We start from the raw sequence: 23719 nt of genomic DNA, 5'->3' as shown, positions 1-23719 counted from the left end.
ACTGTGATCTCAGTTAATAATCAATTTAAATAAATTAAATCTAAGTCCAAAACATGAACAATGCAAAGACACTTCAGCATGACCTTTAAAGATTACCATTTAAACAATCAGTACTTAGTATGCACTTACAATACTCCTGATTATTAATAATATAAAGTCTAGTACATATATTTTTAGTGTTGTATCAGGAGTTGCAACTGAGACAGTCCTCTGGCCCAAATTCAACATACAGTATAGAAGAAAGACTCACTATGTCTTGTGTAGCTAGTGCAATCCTTATCTGACCATAAACTTGTGCTTTTATGAATGCTGCCTGGATACACTGTGCCCATTTATTAACCTATTCAAACTTTCAAGCATATAAGGCTTCTTATTTGCAATTGTTAAAAAAAATTTAATGAGAAGGCATAATGCTAACTGAAGGTTATAGTCACAAGGTGGCCAGTTTAAGCCCCACCACTGCCAAATTGCCATTGTGGGGCTGCTGAGCAAAGCATTTAATCCTCAAATGCTCAAAATGTATTCAGTAATAACTGTAATTCGCTTTGGATAAAGGCGTCAGCTAAATCCCATAAAATGTAAACGAAACACTCACGTAGTATAGTATAAGATGCATTTGTGTTAAAAGCATTGTTGGACAGCTGATTATTGAGTTCATAGCATTTAGTATGGATGCTAGTCTAGTTTAGACTGTACAAAACAACCATAGTGTATACACTCAATGACAACCATAGTGTATACACTCAATGACAACCATAGTGTATACACTCAATGACAACCATAGTGTACACACTCACTAGTACCGGGTTGGACACTGCCTTAATTCTTCGTGGTGTAGATTCCACAAAGTGCTGGAAACATTCCTTTAGCACTTTTTGACCATCGTGGAATGGGTTCCGCTCCAGTTTGCGCAGATCATTTTGAATGGTTCGGCGCATTTCCACCAAAAATAAATAGGTTCCAGATTTCAGAAGGAACCAAAGAATTGTAGGTTTTTCAGCACGAACTTTGACTGTAGGCTAATCAGCCTTCCTAACCATTATCAATTAACCTACATGTAGTGTTATTATATTTTCATGACTATTCAATTTTATTATATTACTTATATTAACACTGTTTATTATTTGTAATAATGCTTAATGTAATTTATTTTATAATTTATTTAATGTTACGTTCGTTTCAGTCAGTTGGAGTCTCTCGTTTGCTTCCTCCTTTTTTTCCTGCCCGTTATTATTACAAGTTACTATTGCCTTTCTATAATCTTGAACAAATCTGGCCATTCTCCTCTGACCTCTGGCATCAACTACCACCACTCACTGGATATTAGGTCTTTTTTGGACCATCATCCGTAAACCCTGTAGATAGTTGTGCATGAAAATCCCAGTAGATTAGCAGTTTCTGAAATACTCAGACCACCTGAAACACCCATTTAGCACCAACAAACATGCCATGTTCTAAGTCACTTAAATCACCTTTCTTCCCCATTCTAATGCTTGGTTTGAAATTCAGCAGAACATTTTGACCATGTCTGCATGCTTAATGCATTGAGTTACTGCCATGTTATCGTATGATTAGCTATGAATTAATGTTATTAGGTGTAGTTACCTAATAAAGTGTCTGGTAAGTGTATATGGCCTATGAATGATGAGTGACACTTCAATGTGGAGTGATTATGAGGCAGACGCATACCCTGAGAAGAGCAATATTTCTTAGGGACAAATCCATAATCAGAGTCATAAGTACAGTCCATTGTCATAGAGGCAACACGGAGAGTCCGAGGAAACATTGTTTCAAACACACGGCAACAGAAAAATGACACAAAAAACATACAAGTAACACCAGAGATCACAAACAAGACATGGATAACAGTGACCAGTGACGAGACTGAAGAAACACAGGATGTGTGTGTGTGTGTGTGTGTGTGTATGTGTGTGTGTGTGTGTGTGTGTGTATGTGTGTGTGTGTGTGTGTATGTGTGTATGTGTGTGTGTGTGTGTGTGTGTGTGTGTGTGTCTATAAATAAATAAATAAATAAATAAATAAATAAATATATATATATATATATATATATATATATATATATATATATATATATATATATATAATTATTATTATTTATAAACAGGTCACAGGTGATGCAAGTGAAAAGCAGGGAACTTAAACAAAGTGAAGAACAAGGAAGCAAAGCAAAATAAAGTCATGAGACAAGGTAACCATGATGACAGAATGCTGGGGAGGGGCCAATCAAGAGGCATCTTTATGAAATTTTATGTTCCTATCTCAACACACACCTTAAACTCTATAAATAAAGCAGGAGTAATCCCTTAGGTCAAGACTCATGACAGAAGCCATGCCAAGCTCAAATGTTTAGCTCATAAAAATAAAATTTGAAACCAGCACATTTATAAAATATTTACCATTAAGTTTAATCTTAAGTTTTAGCACCATGACAAATCATTAAAAAATAACAGATTTTCCATTGTGAATATTGACTACATTCCTCTAGTTATGGATTGCATTTTGAATGACTGATTCTAAGTATAAAGTTGATCAATAAATGTTTAAAGATTACATATCACCTTGACCATGCCACCTGATTACAGCATTTCATGACTGATTTAATAGGTCAGCCATGGAAAAGGATCACATTTTGTTTGTCTGTAAGGGTTGACACCAGGCCGAGGCCCCCAACGGCCACCAGAGGGAGGCCTCGAGTTAACCATACCACTAATCAGGTTTAACACCCAACAGCTGGGCTAGATCTTATATAAGCCCAGTGACCCAGTCATTCAGTGTTGGGTCTTTGCTAAAGTTTTTAGCCAAGCTCTTAGCCAGTAACTTCAGGTATTGAGGTCTGTGAGCCCTCGTGCTACACCTCACTTCTTGTCTGCGAGGGTGTCTGTGTTTTTACACATCCCCTTCCCTCTCGCGTCTCTCTCCTGAGGCTTCCCTTAGCCATTCAAGTTCTTTCCCTTTTTCTGGTTTTGTTTGGGAAGTTTTAGTTTGGTTTTCCCCAGTGCATCGGGGTTGCCATTTCTTCCTGCGGCATCCTTTGTTCTCCCTTTTTCCATGCTTGGCCCGGTGTTTTGTTTTTTTCCTTTTGTTTGACCTGATCCAAGATCCAACTGTTCTGCACACAGGCCCACCTTTGTTAGAGTGTGGTTGCTCACCCAGTAGGCTGTTGGTGTTGTCTCCTAGCTGACCTGGGTTCAAGCCCACCTTACAGAAAGACCCAGCTCAACAGTTAGATCTGGATCAGGTAAAGGTGGCTTTGACTAATCAGGGGGGTGACCGTTGGTCAACATGAGCAGGCCCTGCATCAGATCCTTTCTCAGTTGCAGGTCCTACTGCCTGACACAAACACCAGTGCCTCCACTGCTCCTAGTCAGGAGGCAGCTGGGGCTGCGGCAGCAGCAGAGCCAGCCCAAATCCTGCCCACCTCGCGTTCAGAGCCGTTGCTCCCTGGCCCTGAGAGCTATGATGGTGAGGCAGGAGGTTGTTGGGGGTTCCTCCTTCAATGCTCACTGGCTTTTGAGCAGCAGCCATCCCAGTTCCCCACAGAGCGCCCAGTTCCCCACATCGTCTCTCTTCTGACTGGGCTGGCTCTGCTCTGCTGACATGGGCCACCCCAGTCTGGGAGCACAAAACTGATGTATGTTCCACTGTATGTTCCTTAAGTGGACTTTTGACCATCCCCCCTGATTAGTCAAAGCCACCTTTACCTCTTCAATATATGTCAGGGGCAGATTGTACGATTGAATTCAGCACCGTGGTGGCCGAGAGCGGATGGAACCCCACAGCGCTGATGGCCACTTTCCACCAGGGCCTCAGTGAGGACCTTAAAGACGAACTGGTCCACCGTGATACTCCCACCTCTCTTGATGACCTAACCGATCTGGTCTTGCGTATTGACAATCGTTTGCGGCAGAGGTGTCGAACATGGGGACCAGAGATCAGTCGAGGCTCTCATGGAGCTCTGTGCACCCTTAGTCCTGTAGGGATGAACAGGGGGAGTCCAGATCCCAGCCAATGCAGCTAGGACACACCCGCCTTTCCCGAAGTGAACGTGACGCTCGGTTGCGGGAGCGGAGGTCATCTCCGCCCAGCTTGCCCTGAGCTCCAGGGAAAAGACAAACATCCATCAGGGGAGGGAGGACCTCTGATGGACTCAACCAGTCCTCCCTGAGCTCAGGGCTTGTTCCTCAGCACCACAATGGCTTGCGGAATGTCTGAAACACGTCTCCAGGCATTTGTGGACTCTGGGGCAGTGGGCAACTTTCTCGACGCTGGGTTGGCCAACAAGTTAGCCCTGCCACTGGTCCCACTGGCCGAACCCCTACCCATTGCTGCCATTGATGGCCGGTCCCTTGAGCCAGGGGTTGTTAGTTATCAGACCTGTCCAGTCACGTTGCGAGTTGCACACACCGAACATATTGTACTGTTCATGTTCCTGACTTGCAACTGATTTTGGGGTACCCCTGGCTTCAGCGACATAATTCTCAGGTAGACTGGCTGAGCCAGTCGGTGCTGTCATAGGGTTCAACGTGTCAGACCTCCTGCCTGCAGCCACCCAAACTCTGGTCTGGGGCTGGTCGCAACCCCAACGGTCTGGATCTGTCTTGAGTCCCCCAGGAATACTGGGTCCTTAGGGAGGCATTTAGCAGACAGAAGGCCCAACTATTGCCCCCCCACTGGCCATACGACATGGCCATACACCTCCTCCCGGGCTCCGGTCCACCTAGAGGCAGCTTGTTCTCCCTTTCGGGTCCTGAACGTCAAGCTATGGAGGAATATATCCAGGAAGCCTTAGCCCTAGGATTCATTCGACCATCTGCTTCCCCGGCTGGTGCGGGTTTTTTTTTTTGTCGGGAAGAAAGATGGTGGGTTACGCTCCTGTATAGACTACCGGGGCCTTAACAAGGTGACTGTCAAGGACCGTTATCCTTTGACGCTCATGACCTCAGCATTTGAGGCGCTGCAACAGGCCTCCATTTTTACCAGATTGGACCTGCGTAGTGCCTACAACCTGGTGAGAATCCGAGAGGGAGACGAATGGAAGACTGCATTCGTCACCCGCTCTGGGCACTACGAGTACCTGGTTATGTCATTTGGGTTGATGAATGCACCTGCCGTCTTTCAGTGGTACAGCAACGAGGTCCTAAGGGAGGCCCTTGACAGATACGTGTTCGTCTACTTGGACGACATCCTAATATACAGCCAAATGGTAGACAAACACGTCATGTTAGGTGGGTCCTCCAGCTTCTGCTTGAGAACCACCTCTTTGTCAAGCTGGAGAAGTCAGTGTTCCATGCCCATACCATCTCCTTTTTGGGATTTGTCGTCTCCCACAATAAATTGTGCATGGACCTTGCCAAGGTGGGGGCTGTAGAGGACTGGCCTAGACCCACCTCGGCGCATCTGGTCCAAAGCTTCCTGGGCTTCATGAACGTCTACCGCAGGTTCGTGAAGAACTTGAGCACAGTTGCAGCCCCACTGATTGCGTTGACCAGGGAGGCGTTGGGTCGGTTCTGCTGATCCACCGAGGCCCAGCAGGCGTTTGATGAACTGAAACGGCGTATGATCAAGGCCCCTATTCTGCAGCTCCCTGATGCCATGCTTCCGTTTGTCGTTGAGGTGGATGTATCTGAGGTGGACGTTGTGGCAGTTCTGTCCGAATGGTCCAGAGAGGATGACAAACTGCATCCCTGTGCCTACTTCTCTCGACGTCTGTCCCCAGAGTAATGGAACTACGACGTGGGTGACTGCAAATTGCTGGCGGTCAAGCTTAAACCCTAGCTGACCTGGGTTTTACTCCACCTTGCTTTGTCTCACTGATGCTTCTCTCTCAGAGATGTTTGTGAAAACTCCTCACATGATCTGGTGTTTGACATTCTGCTTGTAATAATTGATTTTGTTATGGGTATTATAAAGTCATTTGGGTTTCATTGCCCTTTTGGTCAGTTCTCTAGAAAAGCTTTTGTCAACTTGCTCTAATGTTCATAGGAAAATATTATCTGTATTATTCAGGACAGAGGTAGTGAATAGGGTGAGAATGAATGTAAAAATTCAGTGGAAAGAATGTTTTGGTTTACTGATTCCTGGTTAAAATTAGATTTTTAATGTTAGAAAATAATACCTTTTAAAATGTTATATTTCTCCTTTCATAATTTTGTTTAAGTTTGCCAGTGTGTACAGCTCCATGTAAACGAATACTTGCTGGGCAACCCCTACAGCACAGCTCTAATAATAGCTCAGTAATAGGCAGAGAATTCATGTACAGTTAGCAGAATGTGCTGGAATGTCAGTGTTTGGTGGACAACTGCTAGAGCATCCAGCACGCCATCCCAAAATATCTGCTGCATCTGATCACCTCTGCTCTAAGTTAATCAGGGAATTGATATATTCTCATATATACCCAGAGACAACATAATGCACACACTCACAGATGGACACACACACACACACACACACACACACACACATATATATATATAGTACTTTGCTTGGCAGTTTGCTTGCACAGCTGATGAAGGACCTCTGTCTGAAATGTTCTACTTCTCTGGAAACTGTGTACTTTACTATAAAGTGGGAACCCCCCCCCCCCTATATATATATATATATATATATATATATATATATATATATATATATATATATATATATACTCAATATTTTAGCTAATTTAATAATATCTTTTTTTTAAAAATAGACATGCAAAAAAAAAACGTAATTAAATGTAGTTGTAGAATTTAGCCACGGTTCAAGAAAATGAATTGAACCAAATCATTTTAACTGCAGCATAATTACTCTTACTTTAAATCACTATTGAATTGAAACTGAGATTTTTCACACATAGCACCATTTTTAACATTCTCGTATCACACAATGGATAAAACCCAAAGTTTTTTTCACATTAAAATCTGTACTAAATGCTACCTATATTTCAGGCCCTAAAATATGCCTTGACCAAAATCTTTCTTGCTATATCTTGCATGCAACCAACAAGACAGCACTTAAGGAAGCAGGGGTTTAGAGTCAATGATAGCTAACTGTCTGTTCTGTTCTGTTTACTTCCTAACAATAATGTTTAGTACTTATGTTTTATGCTGTTTGCTCTGTCAGCTTTTACACTCATTATTGTGCAAGAAATGTAAAAAAAAAGAAAAAAAGATAGAAACTCCTTTTTTTTTTTTTTTTAAATAACCAAAACTAAAATTTACATACAATAAATAAGTCAATAAGTATATGTGCCCATAGGAAACTGGTGTTCAATTCTGAGGTCAGTACTTTGGAAACACTAGAAATAATACAGGTTGCCTTCTTCCTAGAATGTTGGGGAACCTGTATAATTCTGTGGTAAATGGGCTAATGGAACAAAACACAGATGGAAAAGATTAGATAATATGTATCTAATGGAGTGCTCATTCAACAGCATGCCCAATGTAATAGTCTTCATGAAGAGCACTATGGATGAGAATAAGGCCTTCATACACATTAACAACACACAACTTGTTACTCAGCAATCAAACATCATCAAACAAAGCTTAATTTTTCCAGGAAGCAGCTGGGCCTCACATTATCTGTCCTCACTAGCTAAAGAAACTAACAGGTCAACATGGCCATCTAGTAGAACAAATGAACCATTTGATAGCTACTAGCTGATTGCACATATGTGCAAATATGTGAGCACTATCTAGAAGGAGGCTGGAAACATCTCCAGAGGCTCAAAGCACCAGGTACTGACAGACAGAGCTGTTCACCAGCTGTTCACAAGACATGACCATTGCCTGCATTGACTACAAAAAGGAATATAATTCAGTTCCACTAACATGGATTCTCAGGTGCCTATCCCTGTGTAAAGTCAATAAAACCTTAAGAGTCCTTATCTACAGTTCACTGGAATACAAAGACAATTGCCTACATAATCATAAAATGTAACACATATCAAGGAAATGCAGTGTCCCCACAGCTGTATTGCATGGGCCTGAATCCCCTCAGCCAGATCACTGAAAAGAGTGGATATTGATTTGAGGATTGAGGAGCAATTCTAACTTCAGCCACTTTCTGTATATGGACTGACATATGCCCAGAATATGCCAAGAATGGAAAGGGACATTGACTCACTAATCCACCTTACCAGCATATTCAGCAAGGACATTGGAATGTCATTTGGGCTACAGAAGTGTAGTCGGCTGACAGTAAAAAGAGGAAATGTGATCAGGACAGAGGAAATGGAGATACCATAAGGCTATATAACTGACCTAGAGGACAGCTAGAAAAAACTGAGGGTTCTCCAATCACATGGGAATCATGAGGCTGTCAACAGAATGATGGCAACATTTAAGTACCTTGACAGTGTAAGACAGGTTCTCAAGGCAGTCATAACATCAAAGCCATAAACATGTAATCTCTGCCAGTCATCAGACACCTAGCAGGCACAGTAAGGTGACCAAAAGATGAGCTAGAAGCTGCTAACATCAAAAGCAGAAAACTTGTCGCAATGTATGGAATGCTCCACCCGAGATCCAACCTTTAAATATGTAGAGAAGCCAGAAGGAAATGGTAAGAAGGGTAGAAATCCACTGTCTGCGATGAGACACAAAACGTCCATGAGTACATTCAAGTAATGACTCCCAAAGAAAGCATACTCTGACACAATCAAGTGTCGGTGATCATACACAAAAACGCAAAAAATATGCAAGACATATGAATTGGACACACTTAATCCAAATAAGACATAGAAAGAGGTGGAAAACAGCAAAGCTAAAATCCAGGTCCAAACATACCAGCAAGTAAGAGCAAAGCAACCAGACATAGTGACTGGAGAAAAAAATGCAGAAACAGTTGTGGTAATAGATGTGGCAATCCCATGTGTTGGAAACATTCAAAGCAATACAAGCAGCTGGAGAAATTGAAGGAACTATAAGAAGAAATAGAGAGAATGCAGAAAGTATATACTGTTAACACTATAGAACAATATGACAACAATTAATCATGACAAAAGTTTTACAATAAAATCCTAACTGTGCTTCTTTATGCACACATCAAAATCACGTGTTACATTAATCTCTTTCAGTGTTCATTTTGTAAATAGGTGGAACATTCTACAGTGCTGAATATTGTATTAAACACCTTTAAAGCAGAGAGAGAGAGAAATATTTTAAATTAATATTACATTAGAGGGAGTGCTGATGTACTGAATATCAGCACAGCTGTGATGTAGCTGTATGCAAGAGGAGGCAGGTTGAGTGCCAAAGGTAAGTGTCAATAGTTAATGATAATAAATGACAACAGATTATGATCATATTTAATCATTTATTTCTCTTCACCAACACAAATAGTTACACAGCTGGACTGGAACTGGACTGTTGCCAAGCAACCCATAAACATTTCCCTGCACCCCAGCTTGCTACTTTGCGTAGCTATAAATTCAACTAGCTTGTATCAGCTAGCTTGTATCATGTACAGTTATCTGTAAGTTTCCATTTATGGTTCAGCTAGTGACAGTATGTGTGCTTCCAATGAATTAACGGAAAAGTTTGTTACAATCTAAGATAGATAATGTTCGTTATTCTAATGAACAGTTAATAGAACACACCTGTAAAATTGAGTGATGCCTCTATAGTTCAAAGTCCCAGTGCTATTATACTCTTTATCAGCAATCATTAAATGTTTTTGGCCAATCAAATGACTTGGTCGGAACTAACTGTTGTATAAATAACAACAGCAAAGCATTCTAATTTATCAGTAAAATAATTCTGCAACCAGTCACAAGAAATTTAATTAATTCACATGGGAAGTCTGAGAGTCATCAAACCAACTACTTTCATAATGTAAATGCACTCAAAGCTTTCTGTGCCTATTCCATTTTAACTTTTAGATTACACAGCCACAACAGCTGTGAATTACACAGTTTATTATAATTAGTGACATGTCAGATGGTTAAGATGCTTTCAGTTACCTAGAAATAAGATTTCAATAAAAGAAACATTCAATCATTTTTACATCACTGTGATCAATCCAGTAGAATTCGTCTACTACAAAACTGCTGGAATGATTTTGTATGAGGAGGCCTTTATCTTTCACTATAAAATGATGCATATTACACACACCACACACTGCTTGTAAATAAATGTTGCCAGTAAGTATGGTTTTAGTAATGAAAAATGAAAAACACATTTGTTTGTTTGTTTCCTTCAGGAAACAGACATTTCCTGTTGTGGATACAGGCTCACATGAGCCACAAGGTGAAAAGAGTGGATCAAAGTCAGCCAACCACCTTTAATAATGACAGTTCAACAATCAACAACACAGTGTGACATGAAAAAGCCCAAATATTTTCTAAACATGTTCCAAATTTTAATATGAAAACTCATCCCAAGAAAATCTGAAAGGTCCATATAAATATTGGATATAATTTATTAAGCAATATTATATTAAAATTATTATCATGTCCAAATGAGTTCTGGGAAGTTCTAAATCTCTGTGAAGTTCCAAAGTGTGGCAAGATATGGCTTTTGCTTCTCCTGTGAATGGTGAGTAAAAATGATATACAAGCTTATACCTTACAGGTAAGTGAACTCTCATGTGACAGGTGTCATACTTTCGGTGCTTGTGTCACACTAACACAGTCTACAGAAGTTGTTATTGTTTACATGATTGTAATGCCATAATTAAGTACTGTCTGTATATTCCATGTACTCTGGTTAGGCCACCCTCTGACAACAGCGTACCTGACTACAACTCCCAGTTTTCCAAGTACAGCCTCACACGATCCTCACGTGTGAGTGGACATACATACATATATATATATATATATATATCTATATATATATACATACATACATACATATATATATATATATATATACACACATGTATGTGTGTGTGTGTGTGTGTGTGTGTGTGTGATGTTTTTGTCTCATCTGTAGGAGATTAATGAAGGATTCTTAAAAGTTGATGCAGTCTGTCAGTTATCCTGGAGGATTCTGAAATGATTAAGTATAACATTGATTTTTAGGATGATAAGTCAGCAGCAAATGAATTCTTGTTGTCTTAACAGTAAACTGTATATAGGTCATTGTGTCCATTCCTTGAAGAGGTGAAACATGAGCAAAGGTGTCATCTATGACTTCCTTATGAAATTATTCACACATTTACATACTTTTCTGAAGGAAGTCTTCATTCTCATTGCAAATGTATTTAAATCTTAGTGGGTGTGAATAAAGCGGGGATAAATTGTATTGCAGATAGAAATGCCAGTCTTGAGGTTTATAATAAATAGTATTTAAAGTAAGGGTACAGGTCCAGCATATTTTTCAAAAAATGTTTCTCAACAAATTCAACAAAGAGGTTTGCATAGCATGGTCCAATTTTAGTACCCATATTAACTCCTCTTATTTGAGAATAGTACTTGGAGTCAAAGTTGAAGTAATTTAGAATGAACATGTTCTGACAGTCTTAAGAGTACATCTGTGGGAGGGTTAGCAGTAGGCCTTGTAGCTACAAATTTAAGACCTTTGATAGGACAGTCAATTCAGTCAGCTTTCTTCTTATTTAAAAAGGGAGGAGGCGCAATTGGTCCAGTAGTAATATTGTTTTCATCAGTTTTCTTAAGCAAAGCCAACTTATTTTATGTCTTTAACAAATAACAAATGTCACAAACACGTTTTACATCGCCATAGGATTTTTGAAGCTCTGGTTAAAACACTAAAGGTAACTGAGTCAATTTCAGGTTGGTTTGATTAGCCTTAGAGTGAGACAGTACCTTTGCCACTCTACTTACAAATATACTTTTACTCTAATTTGGTGCATGTGCATGCCATAAAACTGCCAAAATGTCAAATCTCCATATATGGACAACTGCCCATACGGAACATAATAGTACAAAGGTGTTTTTGCTGTCTTAGGACCTTGTTAGCTTGCAAACACTGAGACACCAAATAATTCTAATATTCATTAAGGACAATCTACTCAAAAGTATGTCAGAATATCTGACTGTGATCCAGAATTCAAAATGGTTTAATCATACACACTGAAAATAATCCAAAAGACAGGTGTAACTCAATAACAGAGATTAAATTCTTTATTTTAGAAAGGTGATGGTACTCACTTCAGCCTCAGCATTTAAGCATCCCAAAATTCTTCATAAACAGGAGCAGTTTTGTATAGATGAATATGCCCAAATGCATCCTAACTACTGACCATGACTAAACAGCAGCTACAAAAAGCATTCAATTGAAGTTCTTGCATCAGTGACCTTGATTGTTTAAATCAGTTGTTCAGTGAAGATATGGTACTGTAAAATGTTCTGGGTGATGTTGGTCTTTATCATGGTAAGATCATTTGATTCTGAAATCCAGGTCATTTCAAAGTGTTTACAAACTTTTTCTTGAAGCTGCATGCAGGCAGCAATAAAATGTTACCCTGTAATGATGTTTTTTACATAGAGAATACAGCTGAATTCAGACTGCTTTTCCTGCACTGTAAATCCTTTTTGTAAATCTTGCCTTTCCTGCACTGTAAATCCTATTGTGTCACTGCTTTGTTATTTTATAATAGTTGTGTTTTTTGTCCTGTCATTCTTTATTTTTACCATGTCGTAATTTGTAATTTTATTTTCCTTTATCTACTGTTTTCATTTTATTATTCTTGTGTTTTACCCTGCTATTCTTTCTTATACTTCTTATCATGTTTCCATTTGCTATTGTAAAGTGTCCTTGAGTATCCTGAAAGGCACTTATAAATAAAATGTATTATTATTATTATTATTATTATTATTATTATTATTATTATTATTAGAGCAGCAGTCAGCTACAAACCTGGACAAAATGTTTTGTATTTATTTTCTCTTATATATTTTTCTCTTGCCTTCTGTTCAGCTGCTGAAGTGAAAAAATATAAAGACATTCATATTTACCGAGTTCCTGGGACAATGCATGCCCCCATTTGTAGTCCCAATCAAACCTACAATAACGATATTATATCTGACACACACAAAGGTGTAATGGCCTCCTTGTCAGCGTCCTCCTCCACGCGCTGGTGATCACCACGCGGTCCACTATTTTTTATTTATTTATTTTTTACTCCTGCCACTTTGGCAGCCACGTGCATTTTGTTCGCATTCCATTCCCCTCATGTGCCACGCCCCGAGTTGTTCTTCCTCATTATGTAATCCAGCCGCTCCCTGTGTCTAGTCCAGTCCTTAATTCTCGTGCGTTCCTCCCTTCATAGTCGGTTATTGCCTTGATTTGTGTTTTTGCGTCTCTCTGTTTACGCTGATTACTTACTTTCGCTTTCACAAAAAAACCAAAACCCAAACAAGCATAAAACGGAAACGTCAACGAAGTATAAACAATAAATTCCTAAAATTTATCAGCTATACACTTACAATTTCCATGTAAAATGGTACGTTCAAACATTTTGTTTAGATGGAAGGAAGAATAAAAAACATCATAATTTTATTTTTAAATAGGTATTCTTTATGAGCACCAAAGGCAGTGTTCCTAAAAAAATGTTCACAACGATTCCTACTTGGCATAATACAGTCAAACTAACTATACTTGCTGAACCATTATTTTATCACTTTCTATCTCCATGACTTGAGGTTTTGACATCTATCACAGTAGAACTATCTTTTATATTCTCTCTCTATTTTTTTAATATTCTATATAAATGCCAGATGACAATCAGATGTTTTTTTTTATTTTATTTCATGTACTCTCAAGTTCTTCCTACCTTAGTTCAAAACGAATGAGATGAGAACATCTGACACCTTCAAAGTGAAAGCTTACATTAGTGAAAGCTTACATTGGTGAAAACAAGGGCCATGGTGACACCAACCCTTGTCTACTTCCTCACTTCCACTTATTGAGCAGGATGCACTTTTCCTGTCATTCGCCCCCTTGTGTCACATTGTAGTGGCAGAAGTCTGGATGGAATGTGAAAGTATCCTGTAGTTCATGTGGAAAGGGCATGGACAGATGGCAGCCTTGAGCCTAGATAAAGGCTGAAAGGAATAATAGTTGCCATGGTGAAATGTTGTGATTTAATGACCTTACTCAACAACCTTATTGCAAAAGTTAAATATTTCTGGTATAGAGCATGGAAATTCCTGGCCTAGAGCAAAAATTAAAACGTACACATTCAGTTGTTCAGTTGTCTACAAATTCTTGAGTCTACCAGTTATTGGATTTTTACTAAGGTGCATTTGACCTCCCATTTCATTCCTTTTTGCTGATCCAAGCCTTCTGCCATAAAACTGCACTTTCTCATTTGACAATTTGAAAATTTTACATAACTATATTTGCTAACAAGTATTAAAGGCATCATTTTCAGACAGGAATAGAGCATATCTGGGTTTTCTGACAGATACCAGTTGGTCTTTTTAAATTAGGTGGAGTGGGGGTGTCTTTTCAAATGTCACGGAATGCTCCTCCCCCCATAAGTCACGTGGTACGGCCCGCCGAGTGGAGGGGAATTCACATGTGTACTGTTTTGTAACCACGCCCGCTGGGATTACGCAGACGTGCACAGGGTTTAATGTTACGTGTTAGTTTGTCTGTTTAAACCCCTGTCCGTGTGTGCACTCTTGTTGGTCATGTAGCATAAGTAGTTATGTCGCTACTTATGTGTTAAAGTCGATCTATGTAAACATCGCTGCAGTCGTAACGTTAGTCTGTGTACTCACTATTAATGTGTATGTATTCTTTGTTCAGTGTCAATGGGTAAGCATGTTCACCATAGATGTCCTATGTGAGTGCCACCTATGTTCTCTGCGTTTAATGTTAATAAACGTCATTCACCGTCAAGAGAGTCTGTGGGTCCTGCCCTGCGGCACTCGGGCCAACAGCGTTACATGAATACAATCTACACAGTAAGATGCCTGAGCAGTTAGATGTGCAGTGCTGCCTAATACTATGAAATGGTAACAAATCAATCCTGTGAATCCTTAGTTTGCTCACAAATAACCAAAATGAGTCAGCGGATTAATTTCAAACCTAAGCCAATATTAGATAACAGAATGAACACCAGGAGCTCTAGACTAGAGCAGAAGTGCTACATGTTGCTTGTTAAATGTACAGCCTGTGACTTTACAAAAGAGCAACATTTTATTTGCTATGAAAATGAATAAATGGATCAGCAGTATATTGACAGAGATCTAATTATAAGAACAAGTACAAAACATGTTGAAGAATCAATTTCAAACACTCTGTAATGCCACTGTAAACAATTTACATAGACTGCCTGGCTAGATTTTGACACACAAAGCCAGTCTCAGATATTAACATTTAATTTACATTGCCTTCATCTCGTTCCTTTCTCATAAATAAGAAAGAAATACAAAAACATGAAGGAGGAAGTACATTTATATTCTAGCATTACCACTACCACCGATACTGCAGTGACAAAGTGAACTAGCAGTGGAAATGATCAATCAGGTATTTCTGCTGATACCTCAGTCAGAAAAACTTCAAACAATTTATTCATTGGCCTCATGGTTTTAGATTTACAAGGTCATCTGAGGTCAGTTTATAAGGCTTTGTCCATATTGAAATTCTGACACACAGGATATAAGAAGTAAATATAAGTATATTCACAGACCTACAGGGCTCACAAGCTAGTGGATTGTGCAAAATGCAGGAGGAAAGCATTACACTTGTTTTCATATGGCTATTGTCTAATGTTACTTGTCCATGTGCCATTTGTCAGCTTCCTGATTTATGCACCTGTTTGCTTTAGTAATTACTTTGCTCTTCCTGTTACTCTGACTGTGGAATTTTCTCATTCTCCAAAACACACTCATTTTACATGCACCTCACCACAGTTAATGTTTTATACACACATTAATCCTTTAAAGGTGGCCAATAACTGGCACATTTTGTCATTGCACAAGGTGGTAGTGGAAATAGTAAAATTAATTATTGTAACTAGTCAATTTAGAATGACAATAGAAAATATAAAACATCCAAAATGATTTAATAACGTATTTTACAGCTCATGCAACTCCATTATGAAATGCAAATTTTGGTGAAGAGCATTCATGACTACATTCTCTAATTAAGCTACCAATATGGATACTAATATTACAGACATAAGTATCAAAGGGATATAATTAAATTCTTGCTAGGAGTATATACTTCCATACTAGGTAACTCAAGCAAAGTTAATATGCTCTGAACTATGACACCCACTAGGTAAACATATTGACATTGTGCCTGCCCCTGCGAAGGTCTTTCAAGACAAGTGCACAACTCCCAACTTGGTCTTTGACCATCCAGTGTTATTTAACCAACTCCTTTTCAAAAGGTTTTATTGCCATTACTTGTCAAATCTACATTTCAACCACTGTAAAAATACTGTCACTAAGTAATTAAAAATCAGCTATGTTCCCTCCTCTATAACTAGGAAAGTGTTTTTGGCACACCCAGCTCTATTGTCAGCTGTTGCCATAACAGATAACAAACAGCTAATCAAAAGCATAAACAATGTTAAACAATGTCCACTGAAGCCAGTGAGACTTCTGCGAGTAGTTTGAATAGTATGCCCTATAATGATAAAGCAAATGTAAGCTATAACATGACCTTTGATCTTTCTTAGGTAAAGAAATGTTTAGTGCAGTTTTTCAGTTCTTGCACTCTGTAGAGATATAAAAGGAACTGAACCAGTCTACAGCAGCAATCATAAAAATCATTGCAAGAAGTACTCTTTCATGAAAAAATATTTTCTGCTTTTTCCACATAACAAAATGCAACTTAAGATGTACTTCAGCCAACATAACCTATGTGATTTTATTTACCTTCCCACATAGCCTTTAAATCCATATCAATAACTGTTATCATGGTTTTAGAAGAAGGACCACCAACGTCTATAATGTCTTGAAGGCAGACAGCTCAGCTCTTCTTCATTATTCACCTTCCTTGGTTTGTAAAACCAGTTTTGGAACCACAGAGCCATTCTCCATCTGCTGCCTCTCAGCATTTTCCCAGCTGGACTTCACATGTGATTTAAATGTTCACTCTCTGTCCATCCTGCTGCCCTCTGCTCTTTTCTCTCCCTTGTAGATGTTTTCATGCTTGACACTCCCTTCTGCCAGACAGGCTGTGAGGGTGGGGTTTTTTCAGGTGCTTGCTGTCCTCATTGTTCCCAGCCTAAATTTAGCTATAGCCAGTCTAAAGACCCTGGAGCCCCTCTGTCTAGGAGCAGGAATCCTCTTCATTGTCCTGGCTCTTCTGTAAGTTCAGGGAAATGTGATGTAAAGCAGAGTAACCTGGTGAAGACACTTTCACATCAGTAAATGTGAGCATGGACCCACCTGAGGAATGTGAGAACATCTATACAAGCTCTGTCCACAGTTCCATCAACCACTACTACTGGAGCAACATTGTGTTGCTTTTTCAAGGCACTGTGCAGGTCTGCTGTAGGGCTTTCTGATTGATCTTTTAGTAGCTCAGATAGGTTCTTCAGCATGACTCTTCTGACCTCTTCTAAGCTGAAATAAGAATAATTACAAAAGAATGCAAAACATTTCAAGAACCAAACAGAAAAATGCATAAAATAAAGTTTCCTTTGCTAAATAACATTAATCACATTTAATTCATTTTAGTTACATTTAATTAAATTATATGTAATAGGTATGGTTCAGAGCTAGAGTTATGCAAATAGTAAGATAAACAGTGTGTTAAGTGGAATTATACAATTACATCCCCATTTCTTCCAATAGCTTAAATATGCTTGTCCCAGTCAGTCATTATCCTTGACTATCAAGGTAGTACTAAACTAAAACATGTTTACTGTGTGAGCACAACCTCTGTATGCTTGATACCACTACAGCAAAAGCAAAAGGCCTATCGTGCATGTGCATCCATATGTCACCTGTGGACACAGAAGCTGCTGCAGGTTTGATCAGCAGAATTGGCACAGAGGCAGCGGCCTGCAGACCTCCGCCGCCGAGCCAGAGGACTGCCCAGACCATACACAGTAATCTTACTGTGGAGGGTAAGTCCAAAGAACAGATCATTATCTGTTTCTCAGTAAATATGTCAGTTTACACAAGTTGTCAGTTTACACAAAAAAACTGTGTTGTGTAGGCCTTAGGTATATCAAGAATGCACAGAAGTGTGGCATTGGCAAAATGACTGTACTAACAATATAAATAGTAAATCATAGTTATATGATGGCTTATGTGACACAAGAGCATAAACCCTCTTTCAGTGACAAAACTAGTCTGATATAGAAAGTGTCTGTTAAGCATACAATGCACTGCCATAATGCTTCTGTCATGAGTAACAAATATAGTGGATCACAATGGCTCACACAATGGTTTGTACAATGGGACTACAATGGCTTGTACCCTAAATGTAGATGGGTACCCTTAAACGCTTTAGCTTATGCTTTAAACAGACTGCATGTGAAATATTTCCAGTTATGCTCTATATTGATAACTGACTTTTTTATTTTGTTTGCTTGCATTTTTGTGTTTGTTTGTTGTACAAGATGACTACTCAAATATTTTTTTACAGACAAGTCTAGACATTTTATTTGCATGATTTTATGAAATGCATAATTTTATTGTACAGGTTTTTGGTGATGTGTATGATTATGGTTGGTTTTGAATTAATTCTGGACTATTTTAAGTTGGGTTACATATGACATCAAATAAATGTGATCTGCATGGATTGTTTACAGAAATTCTAAATATGTCCTGATGGTATCCTCCCAGAAAACCAGAAAGTCTAATTTGACTCAACAGAAACAAGTGCTGTCCAGGAAATGACCTAATGTACATTGCAGATAAGATAAACAATCTAGTATGAATCCAGATGATAAAGTCTGGAAATGAAGAAACATTGCATGTTTTGACTCTTTCATGACAAATTATGCTTTTTTAAATAATACTTTAAATTCTAATTGATTCTAATCACAAAAAAACAGGTTAGTGTGTAATGATACAATTTTTATAAGGAGATACAATTAACAATCTCATGCTAGTGGACCTTTATAACTTTTGATGTTTAAGAGAAAGAAAATTAAGTGAATTACTGAAATCAACTTAGATACAGTTCAGTGTGTGTGTGTGTGTGTGTGTGTGTGTGTGTGTGTGTGCGCGCACCTTGGGGTATTCACCCAGATTATGTCCAGATGGCAGAAGTAGTGACATTCAGAGTCCATCTGGTTGTTGCAGGAGCATCGTTTAGTGCGCACTCTGTGTGCAGGCTCTGGTTCATTCACTTCAGACTGGCCAATGACAGGGAAGCCTAACCCTGGAGGACAGAAAAAGGACACAAAGTCAACACTTACCACACACAAACTCTTCTCCTGATGCCCCTGGCTACCCTATAAGGCCCAAATTATTATTTCACATTTTCATGCATTAGTTTGTCATTTGTATATCTTATATTATCATGGATTTAGTCCAAGCAGCCATTGTGCTTTTAGGCTACTTTTCTGGAAGGATTAGTGACTTTTCTCTAGGGAATCTCTAGTAACCATGTGATTTTAGTCTTGGCTGAATCTGTTACTAAGAAATTGGTCATGACTAATTTTTATTGGGATTTGGATTAGTCAGAAAGAGGCATTTTGCAGCACTGCCTAATGGGCCTGCCTAAAAGGAGGCATTTTGCTGGACCACATAGATGCAGAGACCAGAGGGAATGCTTGGCAAGCTAAAGTTTGTCGTTTCATGTGTGTGTCCTTGCTTGAAATATTATTTTAAAGGGAAGTGATGCAAAGACTGAATGTATTTGTCAAACTCCACTGTCCTGTATTACAAGCACTTCTCACAAGTACCCCGTACTCTTTTCTGCTCTATCCGTATCAGGTTCAGGGTGAGTCAGACAAATGACACAATATTTTTTAGCAGCACTCCTACAAGCAAGGAGTCTGTTAATGTAGCATCAGCAAAAACACTTGAAGCTACTGCTACTGCAGCCAACTATAGTGTTAACAATAATGTCAGTAAAGATGAAAGGCCCAGTTGTTGGTCAAAGGATCAAATGATATATTTTTGTATACAAACACACAACAGTACACACATACATAATACATAATATACAAATATTACATGATTATTTTATATTTTGATAAAATTAATAGTTTGGGAAATAATGGTCAGATTAAGTAAATACCTTTATGCTGTGAACATCACTGATATCTTCTAATATCTTTTATTCACTGTAGAAATTCAGAATGTAATACTTTGTTTTGCTGATACCAGCTGATACACATGCCAACATGTCAATAACAGGGTACTGGCACTTTTTCCCACTTCAAACACTTGTAGTGGTGAATTGTTAATGTAATTATTATTAATTCAGTGTTCCACATTGCCCAGAGGGAAGGAAGCTACACTGCTATTAGCCAAATGTATTTATTAGCTAGCTAACTAGCTATATAACAAAGATTGCTGAAATATGTTTATTGGAAACTGTAGCGATGAGTGGGAAAAACTATGATTTAATCAGTCATTTTATTTTCTCAAGGTTAGAGTCTTTTTATATGAGTAACCGATCCAGTGCTGAAATATGCATGAACAAGAGATCCAAGAGACGTCATATATAATGTTTATTGTTTGCTTTGTTTGCTTTGGCTATAATTAACAATGGATTAATATCTTGGCACACTATGCAGCAGATTAACTAGTAGCAAGGCACTGAGAAACGAGACATTTTTTCTTTAAGCCATAGGGGGATTCTGCCTTACAGATATTTTCAAGCATTTCAGATGTCTTGCTGACACTTGCATGAAAGATGCTGTGTAATAAATTGTGACCTGGTAAAACTATGCCTTCCTAGTTCCTAGTCTTGTTTTAAAGGCAAATTCTTATTTTTAATGTGGTTAAAAAATTAAGTATGACTAAAACGTTTACTCTGGCACACAAACTTATTTTGTTATACACTCAATATATCAAACTAAGCTCTCAACATCTGCTTTACAGACAAATGTATCTTCATTCACATTCAATGTGCCCCCAGAGCCCTTCTTTTATGGTTTCCAAGACAAACCAGATTTTCTACCAGGAGTATTAAACAACTCTTTCCTATAGTCAGTGACTACAGATTTTATGATTCAATTCATTTTCAAACAGAATGGTATATTTAATTTCAGATAAAACCAGCTTTTTACCTTCATGCAGCACTGAAGACCAACTAATGGACAAAAGCAGGACAGTATGCAGTGCCATTGCTTTGAGTTCCACTGAGGTATCACTGCAATGTCAAAAGGTCCTAGTTAGTCAAGGCACTCTAAGCAGTTCACTCTCAGTTGTAGGTACTTGTCTAGTGCTGAGCAGTCATGTTTGGCCACACTTATAGTCCCTGCTCTCTATGATATCGCTGAACTGGCCCCACCCATCCTCCTAGGTCGGCAAGCACAGGTCATTGTTATACAACTCAAGCTTGTCATGGTTGCCTTTCACATTCCAGGAGTCTCAGCATCTCTGCATGCAGACGTCACCAGCCTATGGGTGAGGAGGAGAAACAGGCAAAAACACAAAGTTTTGAGGGTGTTAGTCACTAGGCCTGTCTTCTGCTGGGAGCATACAGTGATCTGAAGGTCTTTGTAGTTAGGGGGTAAAGAATTTGGAGCCTGCAGAAGGAATGTATGTGGAGAATGGAAGAGGGCATATGTACAGGAGACAAAGGTGATATTTGGGGATTTGTGGTCTTGTATGGTTTCTGATAGGGCAAGCCATACCTATGGAAACCATAATGGAAACCATAGGGATTTTTCATGAGCTGAGCTCATCTGCATTGTTTGTAGGTTATGTGTGTGGAAGTCTTAGCTTCCTGTTCCCACCAATCTGAATCTGATTTTGATATCCTAAGATATCAGTTGTTCCTCAGATAGGAGAGTAACAGTAATCCAAAATTGGTTTTGTTAATGTGGATTGCCTTTTAGAAAGCCTGAATTGTAAATGTAAATTATACAAAATATGTTTCAGAATTATACTAGACCACCACACAGTGCACTGGGTTAATAAACACACATAATGAGTTTGTTATTTTTTGTTATGTGATTAACTCAATTTATAATGGCTTGATGAGGTGCAATAATACTAAATGTACTATGTACTAAAAAAACATTTGCGATTTTCTGACACCACATCAAGACTAGCCTTGGACTACATTACGCTGTCACTGGTGATATTTTAAAGTTAAATTAAGTAACGTTAAATTCAGTGGATCAATTACCCTTAGGTGATTGGAATAATAATATTAAAGGTGTTTAAAAAGCAGCATGTATCTAAAAAGAAATAACATTATAATGGTTATAACCATGTTTATGGCTACAAGCAAGCCCTGTTGGAATTTATGATGACTCAGAGATTGTAGGGTACAGCCAACTGCTCTCTCAGTGCTCTCTCAAACATTTCCAGAACCAGGGAAGATCTTGGTGTCATTCCACTAAAATGGCCGCCAATTCCCAGTTAACAATGAACTTCTGTGCTGGAAGACTGTGGCCAATATACAGATAATACGTGCATGCTGTGTCAGGCAGGTGTCAAGTGTAGTCTGTGGCCACAGAGTGTGGAGCGAGCACACAGTGTCCTTTGAATATAATTTTCCAACAGACATACACAGTAGCTTTGCAGCAGTCAGTGCAGGAGGCCAGCACTTAAACACAAACCCAGTGAGGTGTTAATCTCCACATAGACTGTGATCAGTGGGATTTTCAAACTGGTATTGTAAAAGAGACAGATAAGTCACCCAGAGTTGATATGAGAACTAAATAAAAAATACAAGAAACATTTGTCTAAGTGTATGCATATAAAAACCTGCAGCTTTTATTACCATATAATCTAAAATCTTAGCAGCACAATTCGAAATTAGAACCTGGTGTATTATTACCACATAGCTTTGCTTTACATCACATGCAAAAACTATAGTATCACTAACTTAAGTTTTGACTTCATGCATTCAGTTATAAGAAAACATTTACTGTAGTGTAATGGTATGTGTTTGGGTGTGCATGTATGAAATCTTCACCACTTACTGCTAAAACCTCTTGAGATTTTTAGAGCGCATGTGTCTGATATTCAATATATACCCGAAACAAACCTTTAGTGTTGTTATTATGCAATATTAAAAGCCAGACATGAAAACAGTTCAGCTGAATTCTTTCACACATAGACAAAATAATTCATAAATATGGGAAGGAAACCACTGCAGAACAGTAGTACAAATTCCTCCGCACATTCCTCTACCAGAGGAAATGCACTCATCCTTCTAAAATCATATCACATTTTACCTCTCCGCTCACAAGCTCCACAGAGGGGAAACAGACTAGGATCAGAGAGACATGGGTGAATTGGTTTGGCTTATTTAGTTATCTAGTGACAAAACCTGCTTGAAGAATGTAAAGTATGTGTATGCACTTTGTGCATTTAGAATTTTTAACTAGATATGGTTACATTTTAAACAGTGCAAACGTGATCTAGAGTATAAAATTATATTGGATATATATGAATACACTGACGATATTCATTTGAAATGTACGATATTGTTGCTACTGCAAAACATGATGAACAAATTTGGAAAATGTCAACAATAACAAATGTAGAACAGACAATAAACATCCATGAAACAATGAGATGAAAGCCAAAGCTGTACCAAATGACATAAATTTGCTATTGCACAGAAAGCTAAAATTGTTATTACATGTTTTACAATTACAACTTTGCAAGTTACCAATGTATACACCTCAAATGATAAATAATCCA

The 23719-nt window shown here is 38.5% G+C and overlaps 1 protein-coding gene across 1 annotated transcript; it reads right to left on the bottom strand.

Annotated features, from left to right (window-relative positions):
- Positions 1 to 15140: 15140 nt before the first annotated feature.
- LOC113572216 (endothelin-3) lies at positions 15141 to 21268 on the bottom strand. The gene is made up of 5 exons (XM_027001602.2): positions 21124 to 21268; positions 19112 to 19262; positions 17875 to 17988; positions 17315 to 17491; positions 15141 to 17231 (listed from the first exon to the last, which is right to left on the bottom strand). The coding sequence occupies exons 1-5, from the start codon at positions 21179 to 21181 to the stop codon at positions 17120 to 17122; spliced, it is 612 nt and encodes a 203-aa protein (XP_026857403.2). The 5' UTR covers positions 21182 to 21268; the 3' UTR covers positions 15141 to 17119.
- Positions 21269 to 23719: the final 2451 nt, after the last annotated feature.

This window comes from Electrophorus electricus, chromosome 10 (assembly GCF_013358815.1).
Source record: "Electrophorus electricus isolate fEleEle1 chromosome 10, fEleEle1.pri, whole genome shotgun sequence".
NCBI classification, from domain to species: Eukaryota; Metazoa; Chordata; class Actinopteri; order Gymnotiformes; family Gymnotidae; genus Electrophorus; species Electrophorus electricus.
The sequence above is the reverse complement of the archived record's forward strand: the minus strand, read 5'-3'. Positions and strand labels throughout refer to the sequence as shown.

What these genes read in the sequence shown, in the direction of transcription:
- LOC113572216 (XM_027001602.2), bottom strand. Translation starts at nt 21,181, where the DNA reads ATGGCACTGCATACTGTCCTGCTTTTGTCCATTAGTTGGTCTTCAGTG. An exon ending in AGCAGCTTCTGTGTCCACAG is followed by an intron (nt 17,492 to 17,874) that starts GTGACATATGGA and finishes TTCTTATTTCAG; the next exon opens with CTTAGAAGAGGTCAGAAGAG. An exon ending in GATGTTCTCACATTCCTCAG is followed by an intron (nt 17,232 to 17,314) that starts GTGGGTCCATGC and finishes CTGAACTTACAG; the next exon opens with AAGAGCCAGGACAATGAAGA.